Source organism: Cetorhinus maximus, chromosome 9 (genome assembly GCF_964194155.1).
Source record: "Cetorhinus maximus chromosome 9, sCetMax3.hap1.1, whole genome shotgun sequence".
NCBI lineage: Eukaryota > Metazoa > Chordata > Chondrichthyes > Lamniformes > Cetorhinidae > Cetorhinus > Cetorhinus maximus.
In genome coordinates, this window is record NC_135887.1 from 52,175,250 (window position 1) to 52,200,818 (window position 25,569).

Here is a 25,569-nt window from a genome sequence, read left to right on the forward strand (position 1 = left end):
CCGATTAGCGAAAATTGTTCCTCTTTATCTACCTGATCTGTGCCCTTTAATATCTTGAAAATTTCAATCAAACCACCTCTTAACCTTCTAAATTCCAGAGAACATAACCCTAGTTTGTGTAATATCTCCTTGTTATCTAACCCTTGAAGTCCAGGTATCATTCAAGAAAACCTACACTGCACTTCTTCCAAGGTCAGTGTATTCTTCCTAAAGTGTGGTGCCCAGAATTGAACACTACTCCAGGCGTGGTCTAACCAGAGCTTAATATAACTATAGCATAACTGCTATCACCTTGTATTCTATTCCTGTAGATATAAAGACCAGCATTCCATTAACCTTTTTTGATGAATTTCTGTATCTCGCTATGGCATTTTGATGATCTGTGTATCTGGATCCCCCAGGTTTCTTTGAACCTCCAGTGTTTCCAACTTTTCACTGGTTAAAAAGCACTCTGCTCTATCCTTTTTAGGTGCAAAGTGGATGACCTCACACTTATATTGAACTCCATTTGCCACAGTTTTTCCCATTCACTTAATCTATTAATATCTCTCTGTAATTTAATGTTTCTATCTAGACTGCTTACAATCCAGGCAGCAACACAATGGTGGGGACCTCTTGATTTCTGTACATCCTTGTAGTATTGTCCAATAGCATTACTTCACTGAATAAACTTTGGTATTTTGATACATTGATTTTAATTTTTGTGCAGAAATATAATCCTATAAAGGTCCATTTATAAATAAGTCATTTTTCTTGTAGAAATTACCATGTCAGTACCATTTGTGGTTCTTTTTTTGTAGAATCAGGCAGGACACCATTCAGCCCCTCATACACATGATGGCTCTTTGAAAGAGCTAGCTAAATTAGTCCCACTCCTCATGTTTCCCTGCAGTCCTGGAAAATTTTCCCCTGCAAATATTTATCCAATTCCCTTCTGAAAGTTATTGAGTCTGCTTCCGCCATACTTTCAGGCCGTGCATTCCAGATCATAACCTCGTGTCGCCTCTGGGTCATTTGCCAGTTACCTTAAACCCATGTCCTCCGGCTGTTGATTCTGTTGCAAGTGGAAGCAGTTTCTCCTTAACTTACTCACTGAAAACCCTTGATGATTTTAAAATCTTTATCAATCTCCCCTTACCCTTCTCTGCCCTACAGAGAGCAATCCAAATTTCTCTAGTCTTTCCATCTTCTTGAAGTCTTTCATCCCTGGTACCATTCTAATAATTCTCTGCACCCTTTCTGAGACTTTGACATCCTTCCTAAAGTGTGGTCCCCAGAATTGAGCACACTAATTCAGCTGGTGGGACCTCACTGGTGTTTTAGAGAGGTTTAGCATAATGTCTGCTTTTGTGCTCAACTAAAACTTCATCGATGGCTGACAATAATATTATAAACAGTTAAAGTGAACAATCAGCCATGGGGACAATTTGAGACTTTGATTTGTTTATCCCTAACCTGGAAATCTCTAGGTGCTGAGGTTTTCTGACTCAAATTCTTTGAAGCATCGTAATATACATATGAACACACAAACAGATGAGCGAATAGCCAAGGTTTACTTGAAATTATGTTCAAATTGGACTGTAATGATTTTGTGCATTTTTAAAAAACATTGGTAGGTGAATCTAACCTGTCTGTTTTAACAGTCCAAGCCTCTGCGATGTGAGAAGGCAACAGAAGAGACCAACCCTGTGACACAGAAACTCATAACCAACACAGAAAGTGACCTGCAGCTCAGCTTTGCCAAACAGCGACGGACTAAAAGCTCCATGCTGCTTCATAAAGAACTTGACACACGCAGCAAGAAGACAGTGCGTGACTATCTGTACAAAGTCAATGAAGCCATCTCTATACTGTATGCCAGGCACGTGCTCGCTTCTCTGTTAGCTGACTGGCCAAGTGGAGTGCCGATCACAGAGGAAGTGCTGGGTCTCAGCTGTCCATCTCACATGGCCTACATACTCGACTTGCTCATGCAGCTGGAGGAAAAACAGCTATGGGAAAAGGTTAGTGATGAGTGTTAGGGCTTGCGAGCAAGGCCAGTAGTTTACTAAGCAACATTTAAATAAGGCATGGTTATCTATCCAGAGTTGTTTTCACATCTTCCCTTGGAGTAATGGACGGATTTACAGGTTGATAGGGTTATATATGCCAAGAGGGTCCTTATGGGGCTCCGACAGGCCATATGATAATTGGGGGCTGGGGTGGGGACATATCATCTCCTGGATATCAACACGGAATTCAGAGCTCTGGTTTCTACTAGCCACGGTTGTTTGGAGTGGGGTTTGAACTCTGAGGCAGAAATGCTACCACTGAGCCAAATGCTTTATCCTGTGCCATGCAGACAACAAAGGAATCACTAGTGAAAGCAGCACTTCAGTATTTGCTATTAAAAGAATGACTTTTATTTGTATAACAATTTCCTGGACATTCTGAAATGCTTTTAAAGTGTAGGTGGGGTGACAGTGGTGTAGTGGTAATGTCACTGAACTGGTAAACAGTAGGCTCTGGCTAATACTCTGGGGACTCAAACCCTATCACACCAGCTGGTGTCTGGAATTAAAAGCTAGACCATGAAACCATTGTTGATTGTTGGAAAAACCCATCTGGTTCACTAACGTCCTTCAGAGAAGGAAATCTGCCATTCAGGCCTATATGTGATTCCAGACCCACAGCAATGTGGTTAACTTTTAATTAGCAAGCTACTCGGTTCATAAGAAGAAAGATTAAAAAAAGGGCAGTGTTGTAATGTAGGGAATGTCTCTTTCTTTCTCTTCCCCAACATGCACCCACCCCCCAGCCACCACCCGTTGCCTCTCCCCATGATATAATGTTTGACATAATCAAACATCAATATGGAAAAAAATTCTGTGACCAGGTTTGCTGGCCCTAATGTTTTAAAGTACAAATAAATTGAAAGCGTTATCGTTGCAGGAACCACTAGCAGAAAACCAATCAAACCACACAAATATTTTCCCATTCTTAATATTATCACTGTTTGCAGCTTAATTGACTGCAGAGAGGAACTTTCCCATTATGCATTCCTCATATTTTTACCTATACAATTTACTTTCTGTTTTACATATTTACTATTTTCTTTTCCTTATTTGCATCAGATTCTGCAGAAAGTGCTGCTCGGTTGTAGTGAGAACATGCTGGGGTCTCTGGCAGTGACTGCCTGTCAGTTTATGGAAGAACCAGGAATGGATGTCCAAGTCAGGGAGTCCAAGCATCCCTATGACAACAATACTACAATTGAGGTATTGCAGTAGCTTTAATATGAACTGTGGTTAGTTTGGATATGGGACTGGGCTACCATAGATGATGAGTCTTTGGTGTAAACAGTGACATGAAGATGAAGCCATGACAGAGCAAGGCCACATAGTTTTCTGCATTATTTGACATGCAACAAAGCATATTAATTTATTCAGTGTCTTTCAAATCTTTAGGACCTTCAAAAGCACTGTTGTAGCATAGGAAATATGTCCACCAGTTAGTGCACAGCAAGGTCGCTCAAACAGCAATGAATAAATGACCAATTAAATTTTCTTCCGTGAAGTTGGTTTGAAGGATATATACTTGGCCAGGAGAGCTCCCCAGTTCTTGGTCGAATAGTCTCATGGAGTCTTTTGCATCGACCAGAAAAGCCCTCTATTTAATATTTCATCTGGACGACGGCAGTGCAACACACTCTCCGTGCTGTACTGGAATGTCATGCTAGATTACGTGCTTAAGTCTCTGGAGTGGGACCTACAACCTTCTGACTTAGGCGTGAATGCTATCAAATGAGCCATGGCTGACGCCCAATGCCACAGAAGATCTGTTGCTACTTATAGATGAAGTGAAATGGCATGATGAAGTTGAAGATCTTTGAGCATTGAGTGGGTCATTGCCTCCCATCAAGATGATGGGGCAATCTTAATTAGAACCATAGTAAAAAGAAATTGCACTAGAAAATAAAAATTTGCCGGTCTACAAAGTTCCTAACACACTGAATCATGTCAGCGTCTTTACAGAGCAGAGGTAAAAGTTGAGCACTGAGCAGGGTGGAAGAAGGGAAAGTTAGTAAGCTGCGGACAGTTGAAGTATTTTTGGAGACTTCTGAAGCAAGAAAGGAGAAAGAACATACCTAAAGTACAGAAAAAAATTAATTTGAAGAATGCAAAGCAGAGCCTAAAGCGAACATTTGAGGCTGTAGAGAAGACTAGCGATTTGAGTAAAATCAAGCAGATCATACCAAGAAGGGACAGAGTTTAGCAATAATAATAGGGTATTAGCAACTAAGATCGCATCAGAGAAAATAGTAAAAATTAAATTAAAGGCTGTTTATTTGAATACGTGAAGCATCCACAACAAGCTAAATGAACTAATGGCACAAATAGAGAGATATGGGCTTGATCTAGTAGCCATTACTGAGACATGGTGTTCGATTTTAAGTTTGTAAGTGAATGGATTTTTAGCAAGTTAATATTGGGATCACGATTGCTGGGTGTCTAAAGTTGGGCACAGAATATTCCAGGGTACATGACTTCTGGAAAAGAATGGCAAAATGGAAAAGGAGGTGCAGCAGTCCTGATAATAAAAGATGAGATAGAGGCAGCAGGAAGAAAACACCCAGAAAATCAAGGATATAGAACCATTATGGGTAGAGCTCAGAAATAACAAAGGGCAGCAAACTCTGGTGGGAGTAGTTTATGGGCCCCTAACAGTCATCGTAGTGTTGGACATGGTATAAATCAGGAAGTCAGAGGAGAATGTAACAAGGGTAATGCAATAATTGTGAGAGACTTTAATCTCCATAGAGACTGGGAAAACCAAATTGGTAAAAGTAACTTGGCAGGCAAGTTCAGGAAATGCATTTGAGACAGTTCTCTAGGCTAAAATGAAAAGGAACCAACCATGGAACAGGCTGTTTTAGATCTAGTATTGTTTAATGAGACTGGGTTAATTATTAACCTTTTATAGTAAATGATCCTCTGGAGAAGACTGATCATAATGTGATAAAATTTCATATTACGTTCAAGTATAAAAGTATAGTCTTAAATTTAAACAAAGCCAGTTACAGAGGTATGATGAGCAAGCTGAGATAGAATAGGAACTTGGACTAAAAGATATGATGATGGATCAGCAATAGCAAATGTTTAAAGAAAAAATCATAATTCTCAGGCTATATTTATTCCCTTGAGGAAATTAAGGGAAATCAATAGGAACTTGAAGTAATTAATACTGGAAGAGAAAACGGCCGGAGTCTAAAATCTAGCAAATTCCCTAGACCCGATGCCTTACATCCAAGGATTTTTAAAGAAGTGACAACAAAGATGATAGATGCATTGGTTTTGATCTTGCAGAATTCCCTATATTCTAGAACAGTCCCTACGGATTGGTGCCACACAAGAGGTGCTTACACAAGGTTAGATCTTATGGGTTTGGGGATTGGGTAATTGACAGAAAATAGTAGGAGTAAATGGGTCATTTTCAGGATTGCAGCATATAACTACTGAAGTGCTGCCAAACATCTGTGCTTCGGCCTCAGCTATTCCCTATTTGTATCAATGACTTGGATGAGAGGACTGAATGTTATAAATCCAAGGCTGCTGATGATGCAAAGCTAGATGGGAAAATAAGCGGTGAGGAGGAAGCAGAGAAATTGCAAAGGAATATATAGACCAGTTAAGTGATTGAGCAAGATGGCAGATGGAGTCTAATGAGGGGAAATGTGAAATTACCCACTTTGGTAGAAAGAATGGAAAAGCAGAATATATTTAAAAGGAAAGACTAATTGTTGGTATTCAGAAGGATGTGGATATCCCTGTACATGAATCACAGAAAGTTAACATGCAGCTGCAACCAACAAATGGTTTGTTAACCTTTATTGCGCTGACCTCATTGAAACGTATAAAGTTCTTAGAGGGCTTGACAGGGTAGGTGCTGAGATGCTGGTTCCACAGGCTGGAGACTGTGGAAATAGGGATCATAGTCTCAGGGTAAGGGGAACAGCCACCGAAGTGAGAATTTTCTATACTCAGAATTGTGAATCTTTGGAATTCTCTACCCAAGAGTGCTGTGAATATTCCGTTGCTAAGTATATTCAAGCCTGAGATCAATAGCTTTTTGGGGCGCTAAGAAAATCGAAGGATATGGTATTGAGGTGGGAATGTGGAGTTGAAGTAGAAGTGCAACTGTGATCCTATTGAATGGTGGAGCAGACTCAAGGGGTCTACTGTCATTTTTCAGTCAGTTGAATGTTGAGGATGATAAGATCGACATGCTGATATCGTAGCTGTGAGTCCATGTTGACAAACCTAGAAATGGGAAAGGACTGTCCAAACAGAACATAACTGGATATGTAAACTTCCTCACAGTGCACTGAGGATTAAAACAGTGAACCTCCGACAAGTAAACCTTAGGGCAGCTTATTAGAACGAGTGCAAGCCATAACTTTTTGGTAATCCTAATTCATGGCACTTAGTCATAAATCAGAAATGGTTTATAACTTTTTATGCAGCACTTTGCTTGTTTCTGTACCAAAGATTTGGCAGGTTAAGAATCATCTTTGGGAATAATGACAAATCATCCAATAAAACTAATAAGTTTTCCTTTTACCTTTAGGACAAAGTTCACATCCCTGGTGCTATTTACCTGTCTGTGAAATTTGATCCTCGTTGTGTGTCTGAGGATGGCTGTGATGAATTGTTGATGTCTAGCAGCAGTGACTACAAGCAAGATCGGCACACATTCAGTGGATCATCACATAAGTGGATTGACTTTGACATTCCAGGTAGAATGTTCACAGAATCTGTTAGTCATGGTTTCAGGTCTGTGTGCCCTGATCAGGGTACAGATTGGAAAATTTCTTAACATTTTGCATCTCAGCACCTAACAATTGAAATGTGTGCTGCTGCTAATGCCCTGACCAATACGTTTCAATCTCAGTTGCAGTACAGTAACCACCGACTCCAAGTAAGCCACACATTCTATAAACAATCAGAGTAACTCTGCAAAAGAAGTAATTTTGTTCATTGTGAATATATTAAAAAAAGCGAATATTTGGTTTTCCAGCAATGCTGATTGGTTAAACCATTTTAGAGCTTTTAGGCAGGCATTCATTATAATTTAGGAGATTAGAGCTGGTTTTTCACTGTCAATTCCTGTAAAATAATCCTGAGAAGTGAATAAACTGTTGTAGAAACTGGTTATTTACTGAGAAATAATGTACTGTTGTCCTATGGAATTGTTCTAATAGAGCAGATGGGACCTTGGTGAGATTACTTGTCCAGAAGATGGTGATTTACAGTGGAGTGCTACTGTAACGGTTCTATGCTTGAACCGTTTGCATTTATTGGCTGCAGTACACTTTACTACAGTCAAAATAGCAGCGGGATCAACTGAAGGGTGTTGGGGGCGGCTTTGGGTTGGGGGGTTGGTGAAAGCCTGAATCCTAACTGAGAGGGTGAAAACCCGAGTCCCACTGTTCACTGGTGATTGCACACTGGCTTTCCCGTGGAAGGAGTGTGCTTTCATGGAACTAGGTTGCTGAAATAAAAACTGTACTGATGATAATGCAATAAACCCATAACCCTCTTAATGGTGTCTATATTGATACCTTTGTGTTGAACAAACCTGTCCTCCTCACTTTGTGGAAGACAAGGGTAAGGCATAGAAACTGATTTGAGAGGATAAGAAAAATTAAAGGTGGTAGGTTGAGGGGGAGGTAGATAAATGGCAACATGAGCCATTAAATCTGCAACAGGACTTGAGCAACTGCTATTACAAATTGGAGTCAGTTGTATCAACTGCTTTCTTACCTTGGCCTAAACGCCTACTTTTTAAGGAAGCTGACTTTCGTTGCTCTGTATCTACTTATATACTAGCAGGACCCAGGAGTGTACCAGTAAAACTTGATCTGGATTCAATCTTGGTGTCTTACACACCTGCACTCCTTCATTACCTGTGAAGTTGGATTGTTTGAAGGGAAGTTGTACAATTGGTAAAATATGCAGAACAATAAGAATGATGAGTTGTTTGGAATAATCATTGCAGTTTCTGAAATGACAATGGAAAATACTGGATGTATTCGGCAGGTTTGGCAGCATCTGTGAAGAGAGAAACAGTTAGCATTTTAGGTCAATGGTCTTTCATCTGACTGGAAAAAGTTAGAGATGTAACGGGTTTAAATCGTTTTGGGGGGAGGACAGGAGAGACAGGATGCCAAGGGATGAGGAACAAGTAGAGATGTCTAGTGGGGGTGTCAATGGGAAAAGCAGAATCAGTACCAATAGCTGCTGTCCAAAAATAAAATGAGGTCAGAAGTTGTGATTTGAAATTGCTGAACACAGTGTAAAGTCCAGAGGTGTGTAAAGTGTTCAGTTGAAAATGAGATGTTGTTCCTGGAACTTGCGTTGAATTTCATTGGATCACTGCAGGAGGCCAAGGACAGAGAGGGTCTGTGTGGGAGTGGATCGGAGGTGACTGAAAATTCAGGGTCATGCTTGCGAACTGAACGGAGGTAATCACCAAATCTGTATTTGGTCTCCCTCTTGTAAAGGAGACTGAATTCTGAGCAGTGAATACAGCATTCTGAATTAAAAGAAGTACAAACAAATTGTCGTTTCACTTGAAAAGAGTATTTGTGACCTTGAACGGTGAGAAGGTAAGTGGTGTTACATCCAAGTTCAGGAGAGGACTATCTGAGTATTTCCAGCATTTTCTGTTTTTATTTCAAATTTCCAGCATTTGCAATATCTTGCTTTTGCATTACAATTTCCGTCTTTATACTGTCACAAAAATAAAAAGCATGATAACTAACTCAATCCAATGGGCCTAACTCGACTCCCAATAAAGTACAATCTTTCTTTACCTTGTCCAGCTGTTAAGAACAGCGGGTTTGGTGCTTCGTGATCTCTGTGCTCGACTTTTAAACCCTTTCCCTCTCACCTCAGAGACCAAAAAAAGGTCTGACACCCATCTGTGATATCACTCTGATTAAACAGGCATGGCTAGCAGATTATGTTATTGCATTCTCTGAAAGGACTCTAGTTTAATTAATTCTCAGGATGTGGTCATTGCTGGTAAGGTCGGCATCTAATACCCATCTCTAGAGTTACCACTGAGTTTCTTACTAGGCTGCTTCAGAGAGCAGATAAAAGTGAACTACTTTGATATGGGACTGGAGTCACAGGCCAGACTGGGTAATGAACCAGTTAAGACAACCTAATAGCTTCCCGGTCAACTTTTTATTTAAACTGAATACAGATTCTCAAATTAGTGGAATTTGAACTTGTGTGGATTATTGGTCCAGTAACATAACTCCTACACTACTGTATTATAGTTACCATTTTTCTTCCTACTGATCCACAACTCAGCATGAGGCTATCTTGGGAAACTAGTCCCATTGCCGAAAGCACATCTGCAGAGCCTCTGTCAATGTTCTAATTACAAGGAAGGTACTAGAAGAGATACCTGAACCATGACGCATCAATCTCTGTAGAGTTCCTAAGACGTACAGAATGGGATGGGTTGAATATTTCGTATTCAGGCATATTTTTCACCAAGGAATGGTGATGCATGGATGTTGATTGTCTGTTCATTTCTTAAGTCTAAAAATTAAATTTTGAGGTGTGAATTGGCAGGCCTTTTTTTTTTGCACGTTGGTCTTCCACAACAACATTGAGCTTTTTTATAGTGGTAAGTTTCTCACCTGTCATAATGGACAGCGGTATTTTTTTATTTCTTCTAGGTGATACACTATTTTACAGGTTCACATCAGACCTGGATACCAATGATTGGGGTTATAAGTTCACAGTGACAGGAGGCCATCGTGGACGGTTCCTGACAGGTGAGTGCATTTATACATGAGGATAAATAACTTGCTTCCTCTATATTATAATCTTTTCTCATTTGCTTTCTCTTTTCTTTCTCCCCCTCTCTTTTCACTAATTATCACACTTTCCTATTCTCTCTCTCTCGTATCCATTAACTGTTCTCTCTCCTATTCTCTTTCAACTCTTTCTATCATTTCTATCCTGTTCTTTCCCTTTCTGTCCTTCTTTCCATGTTTCCTATTTGCTCATGCTCTGTCTATGTCCTGTTTATTCTTGTTCTCTCTCCCTTTCTCTGTCCTGTGTTCGTTCTTGCGCTCTCTGTCCTGTGTTCGTTCTTGCGCTCTCTGTCCTGTGTTCGTTCTTGCTCTCTCTGTCCTGTGTTCGTTCTTGCGCTCTCTGTCCTGTGTTCGTTCTTGCTCTCTCTGTCCTGTGTTCGTTCTTGCTCTCTGTCCTGTGTTCGTTCTTGCTCTCTCTGTCCTGTGTTCGTTCTTGCTCTCTCTGTCCTGTGTTCGTTCTTGCTCTCTGTCCTGTGTTCGTTCTTGCTCTCTCTGTCCTGTGTTCGTTCTTGCTCTCTCTGTCCTGTGTTCGTTCTTGCTCTCTGTCCTGTGTTCGTTCTTGCTCTCTGTCCTGTGTTCGTTCTTGCTCTCTCTGTCCTGTGTTCGTTCTTGCTCTCTCTGTCCCGTGTTCGTTCTTGCTCTCTCTGTCCTGTGTTCGTTCTTGCTCTCTCTGTCCTGTGTTCGTTCTTGCTCTCTCTGTCCTGTGTTCGTTCTTGCTCTCTCTGTCCTGTGTTCGTTCTTGCTCTCTCTGTCCTGTGTTCGTTCTTGCTCTCTCTGTCCTGTGTTCGTTCTTGCTCTCTCTGTCCTGTGTTTGTTCTTGCGCTCTCTGTCCTGTGTTCGTTCTTGCGCTCTCTGTCCTGTGTTCGTTCTTGCGCTCTCTGTCCTGTTCTTCCTCTTTGTCGTCTTCATGCCTTTGTTACCTCAAGACATCGATTCAAACCTACTCTTGGCTGATTTCTCGTGTTCTACCCTCCCGCAAACTTGATGTCATCCATCACCCTATGCTCGCTGATCTACACTGACTACATGGTCCCGGTTGAGCGATGCAGGAATTTTAAAATTCTCAATTTCAAATCCCCCCATGGTCTCCCCCTTCCTACCTCTAATCTCCAAATCCCTCCAAGATATTGGCACGGCTCTAACTCTGGCCACTTGAACATCCCTGATTTTAGGTGCCCGATTGCACAGCTGCCTGGGTCCTAAACTCTAGAATTCCCTCCCTAAACTTCTCTGCCTCTCTTCCTCACTTCCTCCTTTAACAGATGCTTTAAAAACCTACGTCTTAGACCAAACTTTTGATCATCTGCCCTGATATCTCCTTATGCGGCTCTCTGTCAGATTTTGTTTTCTAATACTCCTTGGGACATGTTATGATGTTAAAGGCGCTATAAATACAAATTGTTGTTGTTGTGCTCTTGCATCCCCCCCCTCTTATGTTCTCCTGTACTCCTCCTTGACCTCTTGCTCTCATCCTCTCTCGTTGTATTCTCTTTTATTTTCTGTTCTGTATTTTCTCCTACATTCTCAGATCTGCTAAGTGGTGTGTACTTGCATCTGTTAAAAAGCATTAGTGCCCCATGCATAGAATTGCAAACCTATATTTTTGATACAATGGCCAAGTAAATGATGATGAATTAATCCTAATTTTCATTAAAATTGGCAATATGACCAGAATTTGTCTTTAATTTACATGTGCTATTTGCTTTTGATGTGTTTCCTCACACATGTACCTTGTTTTATGTCATATTTACTGCACTAATTGGAAAAGGAACTAAGCATACTAAAGTGATTAAAGTGATTTTGTGTATAATGTCATTGAGGCTTCTTGTATTGAAGCCATCAACCCATTTGCCAGTTCCTTCAATTGCCTAATGGCAATTCCACATTGCAACGTGTGTGCGCGCTGCATAACATAGTGCAGCTGAACTTGAGTTTCAGAGCTCTGTTTCTGCAGTAATTTCTCTTCACTTAGTTTCCTGTTCAGACTCTGATGCGATCCTCTCTCTCTCTCTCCTCTCCCTCCAGGGTTTGAGATACTTAAGCAAATGCTATCAGAGGAGAGGATTCTCCCACACCTTCCACTAGCTGAAATTTGGCAGTGGCAAGTGGGTGTGGCCTGTCAGCAGATGGGACACCAACGACTAAAGGCAGTTCATTTGCTTTTGAAGATATTACAGTGCACCTCTCACAGGTACATTATCAATCCTGAAGCAGGGAGTTCAATTCATACCTATGTGTTTTTATTATATATTAAAATTGCTGAGTTGACCACAATACTCCATTTATTATCTGGAGAAGGGAGCGCAGGTTAGTAGGAGGGGGAGCAGTAAGTTATCTCAGCTGGGTTGGGATATATAGGCCTTTGCCCAGGTTCTTGGACCCTCTTGTGCCCAGTGACGCATAAGGGAACCCACTCCTTCCGTTGTTGTCTGCCCGGAGCAAGATTTTGACTTCAATCAGAGTGCCATCTTGCCTCACCTCCAGCAGATGGCAGTTCTCCACAGGTGATGTATATATTTACCAGCATGTTTCCATAATAAATACCATTTTTACATCAACAGGTCACGCGTCCAATTCACTTGTCCCTTCTAGGAGAACAGTGCACTGCCTTTAGTCTGACTTCTCTAGTTTGATCTGTCAGACTCCTGTCAGCATAGCACCCAGGGTTGTAGGAGCATATAGCCTTCTCACATGTCTTAGGGTGAACGTTCAGCTGGTTGCTGAGGTCAGTATGTTTTCTCCTTGTTTTCAGAATACAAAAGTCAAGTTTCCCTCTGGGATTTGGTTTGCTTAGCAATTAACATCATCTGTGTACCTAACATAGGGTAGATGCAGAAAGGATATTTCTCCTGGCTGGGGGTCTAGAACCAGAGAACACTCTCTTAGAATAAAGGGCAAGCTATTTAAGACTGAGCTGAGGAGGAATTTAACCCTCAGAAGGTAGTGAATCTTTGGAATTCTGTACCACAGAGGGCTGTGGAGGCTTAGATATTGAGTATATTCAAGATAGAGATCAATACTAATGACATCAAAGGATATGGGAATAGTTTGGGAAAGTGGCATTGAGGTAGATGATCAGCCATGACCTAGTTGAATGGTGAGGCAGGCTCGAGGGGCTGAATGGACTATTTCTCCTATGTTCTCATAACACTGTGTGAATGATACACTTGTATCGTGGCTTAGTACTCTGTGTTGTTGTTGGGTTCAAAGAGTGAGAAATGGTCCATTCTCCAGCATTGAAACCTGTTGCTTGATGTTAAAATAACCTCCTTGCCCAAAAAGGGTTTTGGAGCTGCATATGTGTAGTCCAGTTCAGACTGGACATATTTTTTCAGTCTGCAATTGCCATAGAAATGTTATGAATGCATTTATACCGTTAACTGTCTTAACTCATTATGGTGCAGCCTACTTAATATTGGTTTCAGTATCTGGTCAATGCAGGAAATTCTGATCTGTAAAGAATATGCTCTCAAATTATCTTTATGAATTGTCCCTGTTTACTTTTGAGTTAACTGACCTCAAATGAGGTTGTATAGAGGTCCCCCACAATTAGTAATTTTCTTTGTTACAAGTGCCAATAATTTGTTGTTTAATGCTCTGCCCAATAGTATAGCTACTGTTACGGGGCCTATAAACTACTCCCACCACCGTTTTCTGACCCTTGCTATTCCTAATCTCTGCCCATTCTGATTCTACTTGCTGATCTTCTAAACCAAGATCCTTTCTCACTAATGTCCTTATGTCATTCTTTACTAACTGGGCGGCTACTTCTCATTTTCAATTCTGCCTGTCTTTTGGAAATGTTGCGTACCCTGGAATACTTGTTTCCCAACCCTGATCACTTTGTGACCATGTTTCTGTGATGTCGATAAAATAATTTAGACGGGTTTCCGCTCCTGACTGTTAACTGACCCCTATTTGGGGTGCACTTACATCAAATTCAGATGAGGGCAAGAGGCCCACTTCCTAGGTCACTTGGATGAGTTTTGGGAATGTAGTTGGTAGCCATGAGAGATTACAGTAACAAGGAGTCAACAACAACATGTGACTGAAAAAAATTACCAGGGTATAGTAGTTTAATTAAGTAATCCAGAAGCCTGGCCTAATAATCCTGAGAACACAAGTCCAAATCACACCACGGCAGCTTGAGAATCTGAATTCAATTTTTAAAAAATCTGGAATTAAAAAGGTGGTGCAATAAAAGGGACCATGATACTATCATAAAAACTGCTTGGTTCACTAATGTTCGGCCCGGATGTGATTCTCACAATGTAGTTGATTCTTAACTGCCCTGTAAAGTGAGCTGGCAAACCACTCTGTTGTATCAAACCACGGCCAACAGTTCAAGAAAGCGACCCACCACCACCACCCCAGGGAAAATAGGGATAGGAAATAAATGTTGGTCTTGTCAGTGACACCCACGTACTCAGTGGCTGAGTTCTCTTGATAACCCTAATTATGATTCACAAAATCAATTGAAGTGTTTGAAACCAGTTTTTTGGTAACCAGGGATACTGCTGCAGCTTGCCACTAGTCTGCGCTATTGGATAAGGCACCTCTGAATAACATCAGCTTGTTCAAGGTTCATTGCCAGAATCATTTATTTTATAGCTCAACCATACTTTCATAAAAGTTTTATTTGAAAAGTTAAATAAATTGTTGTTAGAAAGCTAGTGTGATTGTGACTCCCAGATTCAGAAAGTAGGACCTAAAATAAGAGACAAATACAAAAGGAGTGGAAAGACTTGACATATTCCTCTTTTTGTTTCAAAAGTATAAACATTTTTATATTTATGTCTGCATAATTTTTAAAATTATCTTTGTAAAATAGTTTGTGTCGCACCCTGCCAAGGTGAGATAAAGACAGCTGCACAGTATTCCACAGCTGCGTGTGCAGGGGCTGCTACAGCTGGTTGGAGGTGTGGATGTATGTTAACATTTCCCCCATGAGAGTTACCACTCCCAGTCCCTTAAAAGCAGGTGCTTCCGCTCGCAGAAGAGGAGTTGAGCTGAACTCCCGTGTCCCCACATTGGTACTTGACCCCTCAGCTGGGGATCATGTGTGGCAGCGAGAGTGAAAAAAGTATCTTTTAATAATCCCTCTAATTGTCAGCTTGTTTTGCATTATGCTCCATGGTAATTTGTGTGTATATTTACAATGCAAATTTAATTTTTTTATTATTTATTTATATAAATCTAGCTACTATCGACATAGCCCAATTATAGCTGTTGTTCAGTGAGTCTTATTGCAAGTAAACAATATATTCATATATTTGAAAAGCCTGATAATTAAAAATGGTCTTCTTTCACCCCAAACTTTGCTTTACTGAGTGTCATAAGTAATTGTCACCCCTCCCTCTTTCTGTAATTTGTTCCAGCTCTTCCACCCACTGGGATCTCTGCACTCCTCCAGTTCTGGGCGCTTGAACATTTTAATCACTCCACAATTGGTGGCCATGCCTTCAACTACTTAGATCCTAAGGATCTGGTACTCCTTCCCTAAACTTTCCACTTCTTGACTCCCCTCTCCCCGCCTAAGATGCCTCTTTGGCCAAGCTTTTGATCATCTGCCCAAACATCTCCTTATATGGCCTGATGTCAAACTTTGTTTGCTAACATTCCTATGAAGCACTTTGGAATGTTTTCCTATGTCGAAGGCACTATATAAATGTAAATTGCTATTGGAAGCTAATTGCATTTACCCTTGGCTGCACACCCCTAACATTTACATGGCTTTCTGATTGCTCAGCCAGCACATCCTCATTCCAGGCCAAGCTCCCCCTACCTGTTAACCTGTTGTCTCAGCTGTACTAACCAAGCAAAATGATAGTATGTTTTCAATGTTGCCTTTCCACTGCTGCCAAGAATGGAAAGAGTATGTTGCCGTGGGCGTGTAATTTGTGATTGTGTGTTGGGGCGATGAATATGCCTCCCAAATATTCTGCATGGTTGTTGTTGACAGATTCGACAGATGCTGTTCTCTGATCCTGTTCGCCCTTCTCTGCTCTCCACCACTTCTCTCTTCCACCTCACCCCCTCCCAACACTGTCAAACCTAAACCTGGGGTTGTACAGTACTGTTAAATGTAAGCTTGAAGAGCCCATTTCAAGTGCTTGGTCTCAGTCATTGCTTCTGGAACTGGTTTCCAGTTCTACTCCCGTTAGTGATAAGTACATTATCACGACCGTCTGTATGACAGGAGGTGAACTCTGAGATTGAAACCTGTATTTTCTTTACTCATTCATGGGATGTGGGCATCGCTGGCAAGGCCAACATTTATTGGCCATCCCTAATTGCCTTTGAGAAGGTGGTGGTGAGCTGTCGTCTTGAACCGCTGCAGTCCATGTGACGTAGGTAGACCCACAGTGATGTTAGGAAGGGACTTCCAGGATTTTGACCCAGTGACAGTGAAGGAACGGTGAATTAGTTCCAAGTCAGGGTGGTGTGTGGCTTGGAGGGGATCTTCCAGGTGGTGGTGTTCCCATGCATCATCTGCTGTCCTAGTCCTTCTAGATGGTAGAAGTCAAGGGTTTGGAAGGTGCTGTCTAAGGAGCTTTGGTGAGTTGCTGCAGTGCATCTTGTAGATGGTACACACTGCTGCTACTGTGCGTTGGCGAATGGAGGGAGTGAATGTTTGTGGGTGGGGTGCCAATCAAACGGGCTGCTTTGTCCTGGACGGTGTCAAGTTTCTTGAGTGTTGTGGGAGCTGCACTCCATCCAGGCAAGTGGAGAGTATTCCATCACACTCCTGACTTGTCGTTTCGCTGATACCGTTGCAGTGAACCCACCGTTACCAACTCCTGTGTCATTGCAGCATAATACAGCAATTTCTAATGCAAATGTAACAGTGAGGCCCATGAAATGTCATTTCCCCATCATTGGCAAAAATTAGACCATGCGGATAGGTGAATACATGTGCCTAAATATAAATTAGACTGGTCTGATGATCAGTAACCTTAAGCATAGCATGTCAGAACACTTGTTTTCCCAATATGCTCCAGTCATAGATTTGAATCAGTACACAATACCTTTTTACCATGCAACAGATACTGCCAAACAGACCGTCACTGGCAGTATCGAGAAGAAAGTTATTTTGGAGGGGAAAGCATAATGAAGGGAACTAGAGCTGCCACTCCATGCAGCAAAGGCCTGAGATTAAGGAAACCTTTAATTTCATTTTAGCGGAACTGATTTTCTCATGCCAATTCAACGACTTATCATTCTGTTCAGAGATCTGGATGGTTCTGACTTTGTGGGGACTGGGGATCTCATGATTTGTGTGCCCTTTTATAGTTGAAGTGCTTCAATCATGGTTCATTAAAATGCTATGGTGGGGGGACTAGCTCAGAGTGTGACCGTTTTTGAAATACTGCAGGCTTCCCTTAAGCAGCTGCTGTGGTAGTTAGAAAACTCAGTAGAAGCTCGTACTTGATGAAAGGAGGAGGCAAACTGGAGAAAGGTAATGATGACCATGCCTGGTGAGCAGTCCCTGCTCATACCCCGCTGTTTGAGTGTCTCGAGGGCTTGCAGAGAGGCCAGAAGTGGAAATTATGGAAACGCCATTTCCTTAGATATCGAGCAGCATTGGGCTTTCACACTAAAGAGCAGAAACATCAGGTTAGTTCCTTTCTTCATGCTGTAGGTCCAGTGGCAGGGAGTCGAAGCAAAACCTAATAACCCCACTTTAAGTTGGCTGGAATGTGTACACCCAAGGTTTTCAAGGCCTTTAATTCTGTCAGAGTGTAATTACCTAACTTTATGTCAATGGGCATGTTCTCTTGTCGACCAGAGTCCACTTGCACGGCCTTACATTTATTAGCTGCATAATGTCCTCCCCACACCATTCATTGAGAGCGTTGAGCATTTCTTGAACCTCACTGACTGCACTCGTGGCCTAGACTCAGCGGCTGTCATATCATCCAAGTATTTCCAGTGTTTGAGGCCCGGAGAGGCAAGAACATCATTAATGAGGATTAGGAAAAGAATTGGCCCTAACTGAGTGCTCTGAGACATGCCTGCTGTTCTCGTCTCTAACTGGCCTTGGGGACCCCTAAGGACTCTCTGAGCAGAAGCTTTAAATGGACAGGCCGGTTTGGAAGCTGAGCTTGACAGTGGTGCTACGGACCAGCTGTGATCGGCTGTTGAGTTCGACTTCTCCAATATTGCATTTTTAAGGAAGGTGTGACTGGGAGCCTGAACTCTTGAAGATAGCATTTAGAATGCATGATGGGGATTTCTGCTTCTGGTTTACTTCTAGTCCCCAAAAGAGAAGTTTGATTCTGATCTGACTCTGCACTTGTACCGAAACTGTTTCAATTCAACACCAAATGAGGAGGAAAAAAACACCCAAATAGCTCCTGCTAGACAGAAGTAGTAAATTCAACATTGAAAAAGATTTTCCACAGGCTCTGCTTTTCTTGAAATCTTCCTGCTGTACATATTGTGTGAGGCACTAAGCTCTGGAATATTTGAGATGGATGCAATAACTTGTAGAGCTGGGGGAGGTTGACCAGTTTGGGGCGGGGTGAGGCCATGCAGGGAATTAAATACAAAGACAAGAATTTTATATTTAAAGCATTGAGGAGCAGGGAGCCAGTGTAGGTCTGCAAGGAAGAGGATTATTGGGCAAGTGGAATTTGATGCAGCATAGAATTTGGCAGCAGAGTTTTGTATTAATTGTGACTAATGGAGCTTAAGGAATGGGACACTGACAGAACATTGGAATAGTCAAGTCTGGAAGTGATAATACGCACAAGAGAGAGTGCAAATAGACTGAGATCGGAGTAGCCTTTATCATTGAATGGATGTGGAATGACCAGTTTGGATCAAACAGGGTGACAAAACTTCTGGTTCAGCTTAAATTAGTGGCAAGGAACTGGAGACTGTGGTGGGGGCAAATTGTTGGGGGAAAAATTGATGGCTTTGGTCTTCCCAATATTTAGCTGGAGGAAAGTAAAGCTCATCTAAGACTTGGATGCCTGACAAGTAGTCTGACAGTACAGACAGTGTAGAGTTTGAGAGATGGTGGAGAGATGGAGGTGCATGTCAACCATTTACATGTAGAAATGACCCCATGTCTGTGAATGTTATCAACAGGCAGCATATAGATGAGGAAAGGAAGGCTGAAGTGATGGTGGCAGAGGTGGGAAGAGAAACCATTGCGCTGGCTCCCATTCCATTAGAGTGGAAGCAAATGTTGACAGTCCCAAGGAGCTGGGTGGAGCTTTGCAGAGGTTGGTATGCTTTACCACGTCAAAAGCTGCAAAGTGGATTAGAAGGACTAATGTAACACTGTCTCAGAAAATACCAGTGCTGTAGGGGGAATGGAAGCCTCTTGTTTTAATAACTTCATGAGATGTGGGAGCCACTGCACTTATTGCAATTGGCTTTGAGGTGGTACTGGATTCAACTTCTTAAAACCACTGTAGTTCCTTTGGTGGAGGTGCTCCCACAGTGTTGTGAGGTAGGGAGTTCAGGATTTTGACCCAGTGATCAAATAGGTGATACATTTCCAGTTTACATAAGAATTAGTAGCAGAAGTAGGCCACTCAGCCGCTCAAGCCTGCTCTGCCATGCAATAAGATCATGGCTGATCTGAATGTAACTTCAACCCCATATTCCTGCCTACCCCTGATAACCTTTCACTCCCTTGTTAATCAAGAATCCGTCTAGCTCTGCCTTAAAAATATTCAAAGACTCTGATTCCACCGCCTTGTGTGGAAGAGAGTTCCAAAGACTCTCAACCCTCCGAGAGAAAAAATTTCTCCTCATCTCTGTCTTAAATGATCGACCCCTTATTTTTAAACAGTGACCCCTAGTTCTAGATTCTCCCACGAGAGGAAACATCCTCTCCACATCCACCCTGTCAAGACCCCTCAGGATCTTAAAGGTTTCAATTAAGTTGCCTCTTACTCTTCTAAATTCCAGTGGATACAAGCCTAGCATGTCCAACCTTTCCTCATAAGACAACCCACCAATTCCAGATATGAGTCTAGTAAACCTCTGAACTGTTTCTAATGCATTTACATCCTCCTTTAAATAAAAAGACCAGTACTGTACACAGTACTCCAGATGTGGCCTCACCAGTGCCCTGTACAACTGAAGCATAACCTCCCTACTTTTGTAATCAATTCCACTCACAATGAATGATAACATTCTATTAGCTTTCCGAATTACCTTCAGTGCCTGCATACTAACTTTTGTGATTCATGCACTAGGACACCCAGATCCCCCTGAATCTCATAGCTCCTCAATCTCTCAGCATTTAGATAATATGCTTTTTTATTCTTCCTGCCAAAATGAATGATTTCACACATTTGCCTACATTATACTCCATTTGCCAGATCTTTGCCGACTCACTTGACCTATGTCACTTTGTAGCCTCCTTACATCCTCTTCGCAGCTTACTTTCCCATCTATCTTTGTGTCATCAGCAAATTTAGCAACCATTCCTTCGGTCCCTTCATCCAAGTCATTGATATAAATTGTAAAAGGTTGAGGCGCCAGCACTGATCCCTGTGGCACAACACTTGCTACATCCCGCCAACTGGAAAAAGACCCATTAATGCCAATTCTCTGCTTCCTGTTAGCCAGCCAATCTTCTATCCATGCTAATATGTTATCCCCTACACCATGAGCTTTTATTTTCTGCAATAACCTTTGATGTGGCACTTTATCAAATGCCTTCTGGAAATCTAAGTACAGTACATCCACCAGTTCCCCTTTATCCATAGCACATGTTACTCCTTCAAAGAACTCCAATAAGTTGGTCAAACATGATTTCCGTTTTACAAAACCATGTTGACTCTGCCTGCCTGATTGCCTTGAATTTTTCAAAGTGCCCTGCTATAACATCTTTAATAACAGCTTCAAACATTTTCCCTATGACAGATGTTATGCTAACAGGCCTATAGTTTGCTGCTTTCTGTCTCTCCTTTTTTGAATAAAGGAGTTGCTTTTGCTATTTTACAATCTAATAGAACCTTCCCTGAATCTAGAGAATTTTGGAAAATTGAAACCAGTGCATCAACTATCTCACTTGCCACTTCTTTCAAGACCTTAGGATGAAGTCCATCCAGACCTGGGGATTTGTCAGCCCGCAGCCCCAACAATTTGCTCAATACCACTTCCCTGGTGATTGTAATTTTCCCGAGTTCCTCCCTCCCTTCCATTTCCTGATTTACAGCTATTTCAGGGAGGTTACTTGTGTCCTATAGTGAAGGCCAAAGCAAAATGCCTGTTTAATTCATCCACCATCTCCCTACTTTCCATTATCAATTCCCCAGATGCACTCTCTATAGGACCAATGCTCACTTTGTTAACTCTTTTCTTATTTAAATATCTATGGAAACCCCTACTATCCACCTTTAATATTACTAGCTAGCTTTCTCTCATACTTTTTCATAATTTTTCCCTCCTTATTAATTTTTTGTCATTTGTTGCTGAACTTTATACTCTTTCCAATCTTCTGACCTGCGTAATTATATGCTTTTTCTTTTAAGTTTGATACTATCTTTAACTCTTTTAGTTAACCACGGATGGAATTTTTCTTTCTCATTGGAATGTATATATTTTGTGTATTCTGAAATATCCCTTTAAATGTCTTCCACTGAACTTCTATTGACATATCCCTTAACGTCATTTGCCAGTTCACTTTAGTTAGCTCTGCTTTCATGCCCTTATAATTTCCCTTATTTAAATTTAAAATACTAGTCTTGGATGCACTCGTTTCTCCCTCAAAATAAATCTAAAACTCAATCATATTATGATCGCTGCTACCTAGGGGTCCCTTCACTTGGGGCTTATCACTTAATCCTATCTCGTTGCTCAATATCAGGCCTGGTATAGCCTGTTCTCTGGTTGAATCTAGAACATGCTGTTCTAAGAAACTATCCCGAAAACATTCTATGAGCTCCTCATCTACACTGCCATTGCCCATCTGATTTTTCCAGTTTATATGTAGATTAAAATCCCCCATGATTATTGACGTGCCTTTCTGGCAAACTCACGTTATCTCTTCTTTTATACTCTGTCCAACCATGTAGTTACAATTAGGGGGCTTGTACACCACTCCCACAAGTGACTTCATGCCTTTATCACTCCTCAAAGTACTTCTACATCCTGGTTTCCTGATCTTAGGTCATCCCTCTGTAATGTGCTAATACCATCACTAATTAACAGAGTCACCCCTCCACCTTTTTGTAACTTCCTGTCCTTTCGAAATGCCACATACCCTTCAATATTCAAGTTCCAATCTGTCATCCTGTATCCATGCCTCTGTAATAGCTATCAGACTGTACTTATTTATTTCTGTTGGCACTATCAGTTCATCTGTTTTGTTTCGAATGTTACATGTGTTTAGATATAGAGCCTTTAGTTTTGTCCTTTTATTATTTTTGTAGGGTCTAGCCTTATCTGCTGATTTACTCTTAGATTCGTACTCTGTCACAGTCTATTTATCATTTCCCATATTAATACCTGTCTCTCTTGCCTTGTCTCTACTCTTTGGTTTACCACATCTTCCCAAATTTGATCCCTTGTCACCACTATTCAGTTTAAAACCCTCTTTACTTCCCTAGCTAGAAAGCTCGTGGGGACACCAGCCCCAATACGGTTCAGGTGTAGACAGTCCCAATGGTACAGATCCCACTTTCCCCAGTACTGATGCCAGTGCCCCACAAACTGGAACCCACTTCTCCCACACCAGTCTTTGAGCCACGCATTCATTTCTGTAATCTTATTTGTCCTATGCCAATTTGCACGTGGCTCAGGTAATAATCCAGAAATTATTACCTTTGAGGATCTGTTTAATTTGGTACCTAGCTCGTCATACTGACTATGCAGAACCTCCTTTCTCATCCTGCCTATCCCACTGCGAGTTCCTCTCCAGCACTGAGATGATGTCCCAAACCCTGGCACTTGGCAGGCAATAAAGCCATCTAGACTCTCACTCTTTGCTACAGAGAACAGTGTCAATCTCCTTACTACACTGTTCCTTACTACCACTACATTCCTTTTTGCTCCTCCCACTTGGATGGCTTTCTGTACCACAGTGCCATGGTCAGTTTGCTCATCCACCCTGTAGCCCCCATTCTCATCCAAACAAGCTGAGAGAACGTAAAACCTATTGGACAATTGCTGAGGCTCACACTCCTGAGCTCTGGGTCCCTTTACCTGCCTCACTCGCAGTCACAACCTCCTGTCCCTGGCCAAATCAGAAGACCCTAACCTAAGTGGTGTGGCTGCTTCCTGGAATAAAACATCCAGTTAACTTTCCCCCTCCCTGATGAAAAGACGGTTGATGAACAATGGCAGACGTTTAAGAAAATAGTTTATGACTCACAACAAAGATATATCCCAGTGAGGAATAAGGATTCTAGGAAGGAGATAACCCAACCATGGTTAACCAAGGAAGTTAAGGATAGAATCAAACTGAAAGAAAAAACATACAATGTGACAAAGATTAGTGGTAAGCCAGAGGATTAGGAAAGTTTTAAAAACCAACAAAAGACGACCAAAACAATAATAAAGAGAGAGAAAATAAATTTTGAGGGTAAACTAGCAAGTAATATAAAGACAGACAGTTAGAGCTTCTTTAAATATATAAAAAAGAAGAGAAAGGCCAAAGTGAACATAGACCTCTTAGGGAATGAGGCTGGGGAAAATATAATGGGGAACCAGGAAATGGCAGAGGAGTTGAATAAATACTTTGCATCAGTCTTCACGGTAGAAGACACTAATAGCATTCCAAAAATACTAAATAATCAAGGGGCAAAAGGTTGTGAGGAATTAAATAGAATAACTATCACTAGAGAAAAAGTACTAGGGAAACTAATGGGGCTAAAGGCCGATAAGTCCCCTGGAACAGATGAGTTGCATCCTAGGATATTAAAGGAAGAAGATACAGAGATAGTGGATCCACTGGTAGTAATCCTCCAAGAATCCTTAGATTCTGGAAAAGTCCCAGAGGATTGGAAAACTGCCAATGTAACACCCTTATTTAAAAAAGGAGGGAGACAAAAAAAACAGGTAACTATAGGTCAGTTAGCTTAACATCTGTCATTTGGAAAATGTTGGAGTCTATTATAAAGGATGTAATGGCAGAGCATTTAGAAATACATAATCTAATCAAGCAGAGTCAGCATGGATTCATGAAGGGAAAATCATGCCTGACAAATTTATTAGAATTCTCTGAGGAGGTGACAAGCAGGATAGATAAAGGGGAACCAGTAGACGTAATATATTTGGATTTCCAAAAGGCTCTCGATAAGGTACTGCACATAAGGCTACTTAATAAGGTAAGAGCCCATGGTGTTGGGGGTAGTATATTAGCATGGATAGAGGATTGGCTAACTAAGAGAAGACTGAGGGTTGGGATAAGGGGAGCATTTTCAGGATGGCAACCTGTAACAAGTGGAGTGCTACATGGATCAGTTCTTTACTATTATTTCACAATTCTTTCACAATTATTTACTATATATATTAATGACTTGGATGAGGGAAGTGAATATACTATCGCCAAGTTTACGACACAAAAATAGGTGGGAAGGCAAGTGGTGAGGATGACACAAAGAGTCTACAGAGGGGTATAGACAGGTTAAGTGAGTGGGCAAAAACTTGGCAGATGGAATATAATGTGGGAACATGTGAGGCATGCACTTTGGCAGGAAGAATAGAGGAGCTAGATATTATTTAAATGGAGAAAGACTGTAGAAAGCTGCAGCACTGTGGGATTTGGGGGTCCTTGTGCATGAATCACAAAATGCTAGCATACAAGTTCAGCAGGTAATAGGGAAGGCAAATGGAATGTTGGCCTTTATTTCAAAGGGAATGGAGTATAAAAATAGGGAAGTCTTACTAAAACTATACAAGGCACGAGTTGGACCACACCTAGAATACTGTGAACAGTTTTGGCTCCCTTATCCAAGGTAAGATGTACTGGCATTGGAGGCAGTCCGGAGAAGGCTTACTAGGTTGATCCCGGGTATGGAGGGATTTTCTTATGAGGAGAGGCTGAGTAGGCCGGGCCTGTACTCATTGGAGTTTAGAAGAGTTAGAGCAACCTTATAGAAACACATAAGATTCTTAGGGGGCTTGACAGGGCAGATGCTGAGAGGTTGCTTCCCCTTGTGGGAGAGCCTAGGACCAGAGGGCATAATCTCAGAGTCAGGGGGTGCCCATTTAAGACAGAGATGAGGAGGAATTTCTTCTCTCAGAGGGTCTGAGAACTCATTGCCATAGAGGCTGGGTCATTAGGTATATTAAAGACTGAGAAAGACAGGTTTTTAATCAGTAAGAGAATCAAAGGTTATTGGGAAAAGGCAGAAAAGTGGAATTGAGGATTATCAAATCAGCCATGATCTCATTGAATGGCGGAGCAGACTCGATGGGCCGAATGACCTACTTCTGCTTCTACGCCTTATGGTCTTATGGTGTCACAGAGTCTGCAGCTTAGCCTCCAGCTCAATGACTCTGAGCTGAAGTTCCTCAAGCCGCAAACACTTACTGCAGACGTAGTGGCCCTGGATCACAATGTTATCCAGGAGGCCCCACATGCTGCAGCCTTGACACGAAACCTGTCCTGCCATATTTTATTAACTTTACCACTGGACTATTTTAAACCTTAGGGATAGAATAGAACTTACCAAATTACCACATACTCACCAAACAGCTAGCTCCTTTCCCTGTAGTAGAGC

General features: G+C 41.5%; 1 protein-coding gene across 5 annotated transcripts in view; it reads left to right on the forward strand.

The window, feature by feature from the left end:
- Positions 1 to 25,569, forward strand: part of zzef1 (zinc finger, ZZ-type with EF hand domain 1) — a 283,385-nt gene that overhangs the window by 219,791 nt on the left and 38,025 nt on the right. For all 5 annotated transcript variants that reach the window (XM_078548719.1, XM_078548721.1, XM_078548723.1 and 2 more), the window contains 5 exons: positions 1,644 to 2,003; positions 3,114 to 3,257; positions 6,607 to 6,775; positions 9,734 to 9,832; positions 11,900 to 12,065. In XM_078548719.1, the coding sequence (XP_078404845.1) occupies positions 1,644 to 2,003; positions 3,114 to 3,257; positions 6,607 to 6,775; positions 9,734 to 9,832; positions 11,900 to 12,065 (938 nt within the window). The remainder of the gene's footprint in view (positions 1 to 1,643; positions 2,004 to 3,113; positions 3,258 to 6,606; positions 6,776 to 9,733; positions 9,833 to 11,899; positions 12,066 to 25,569) is intronic.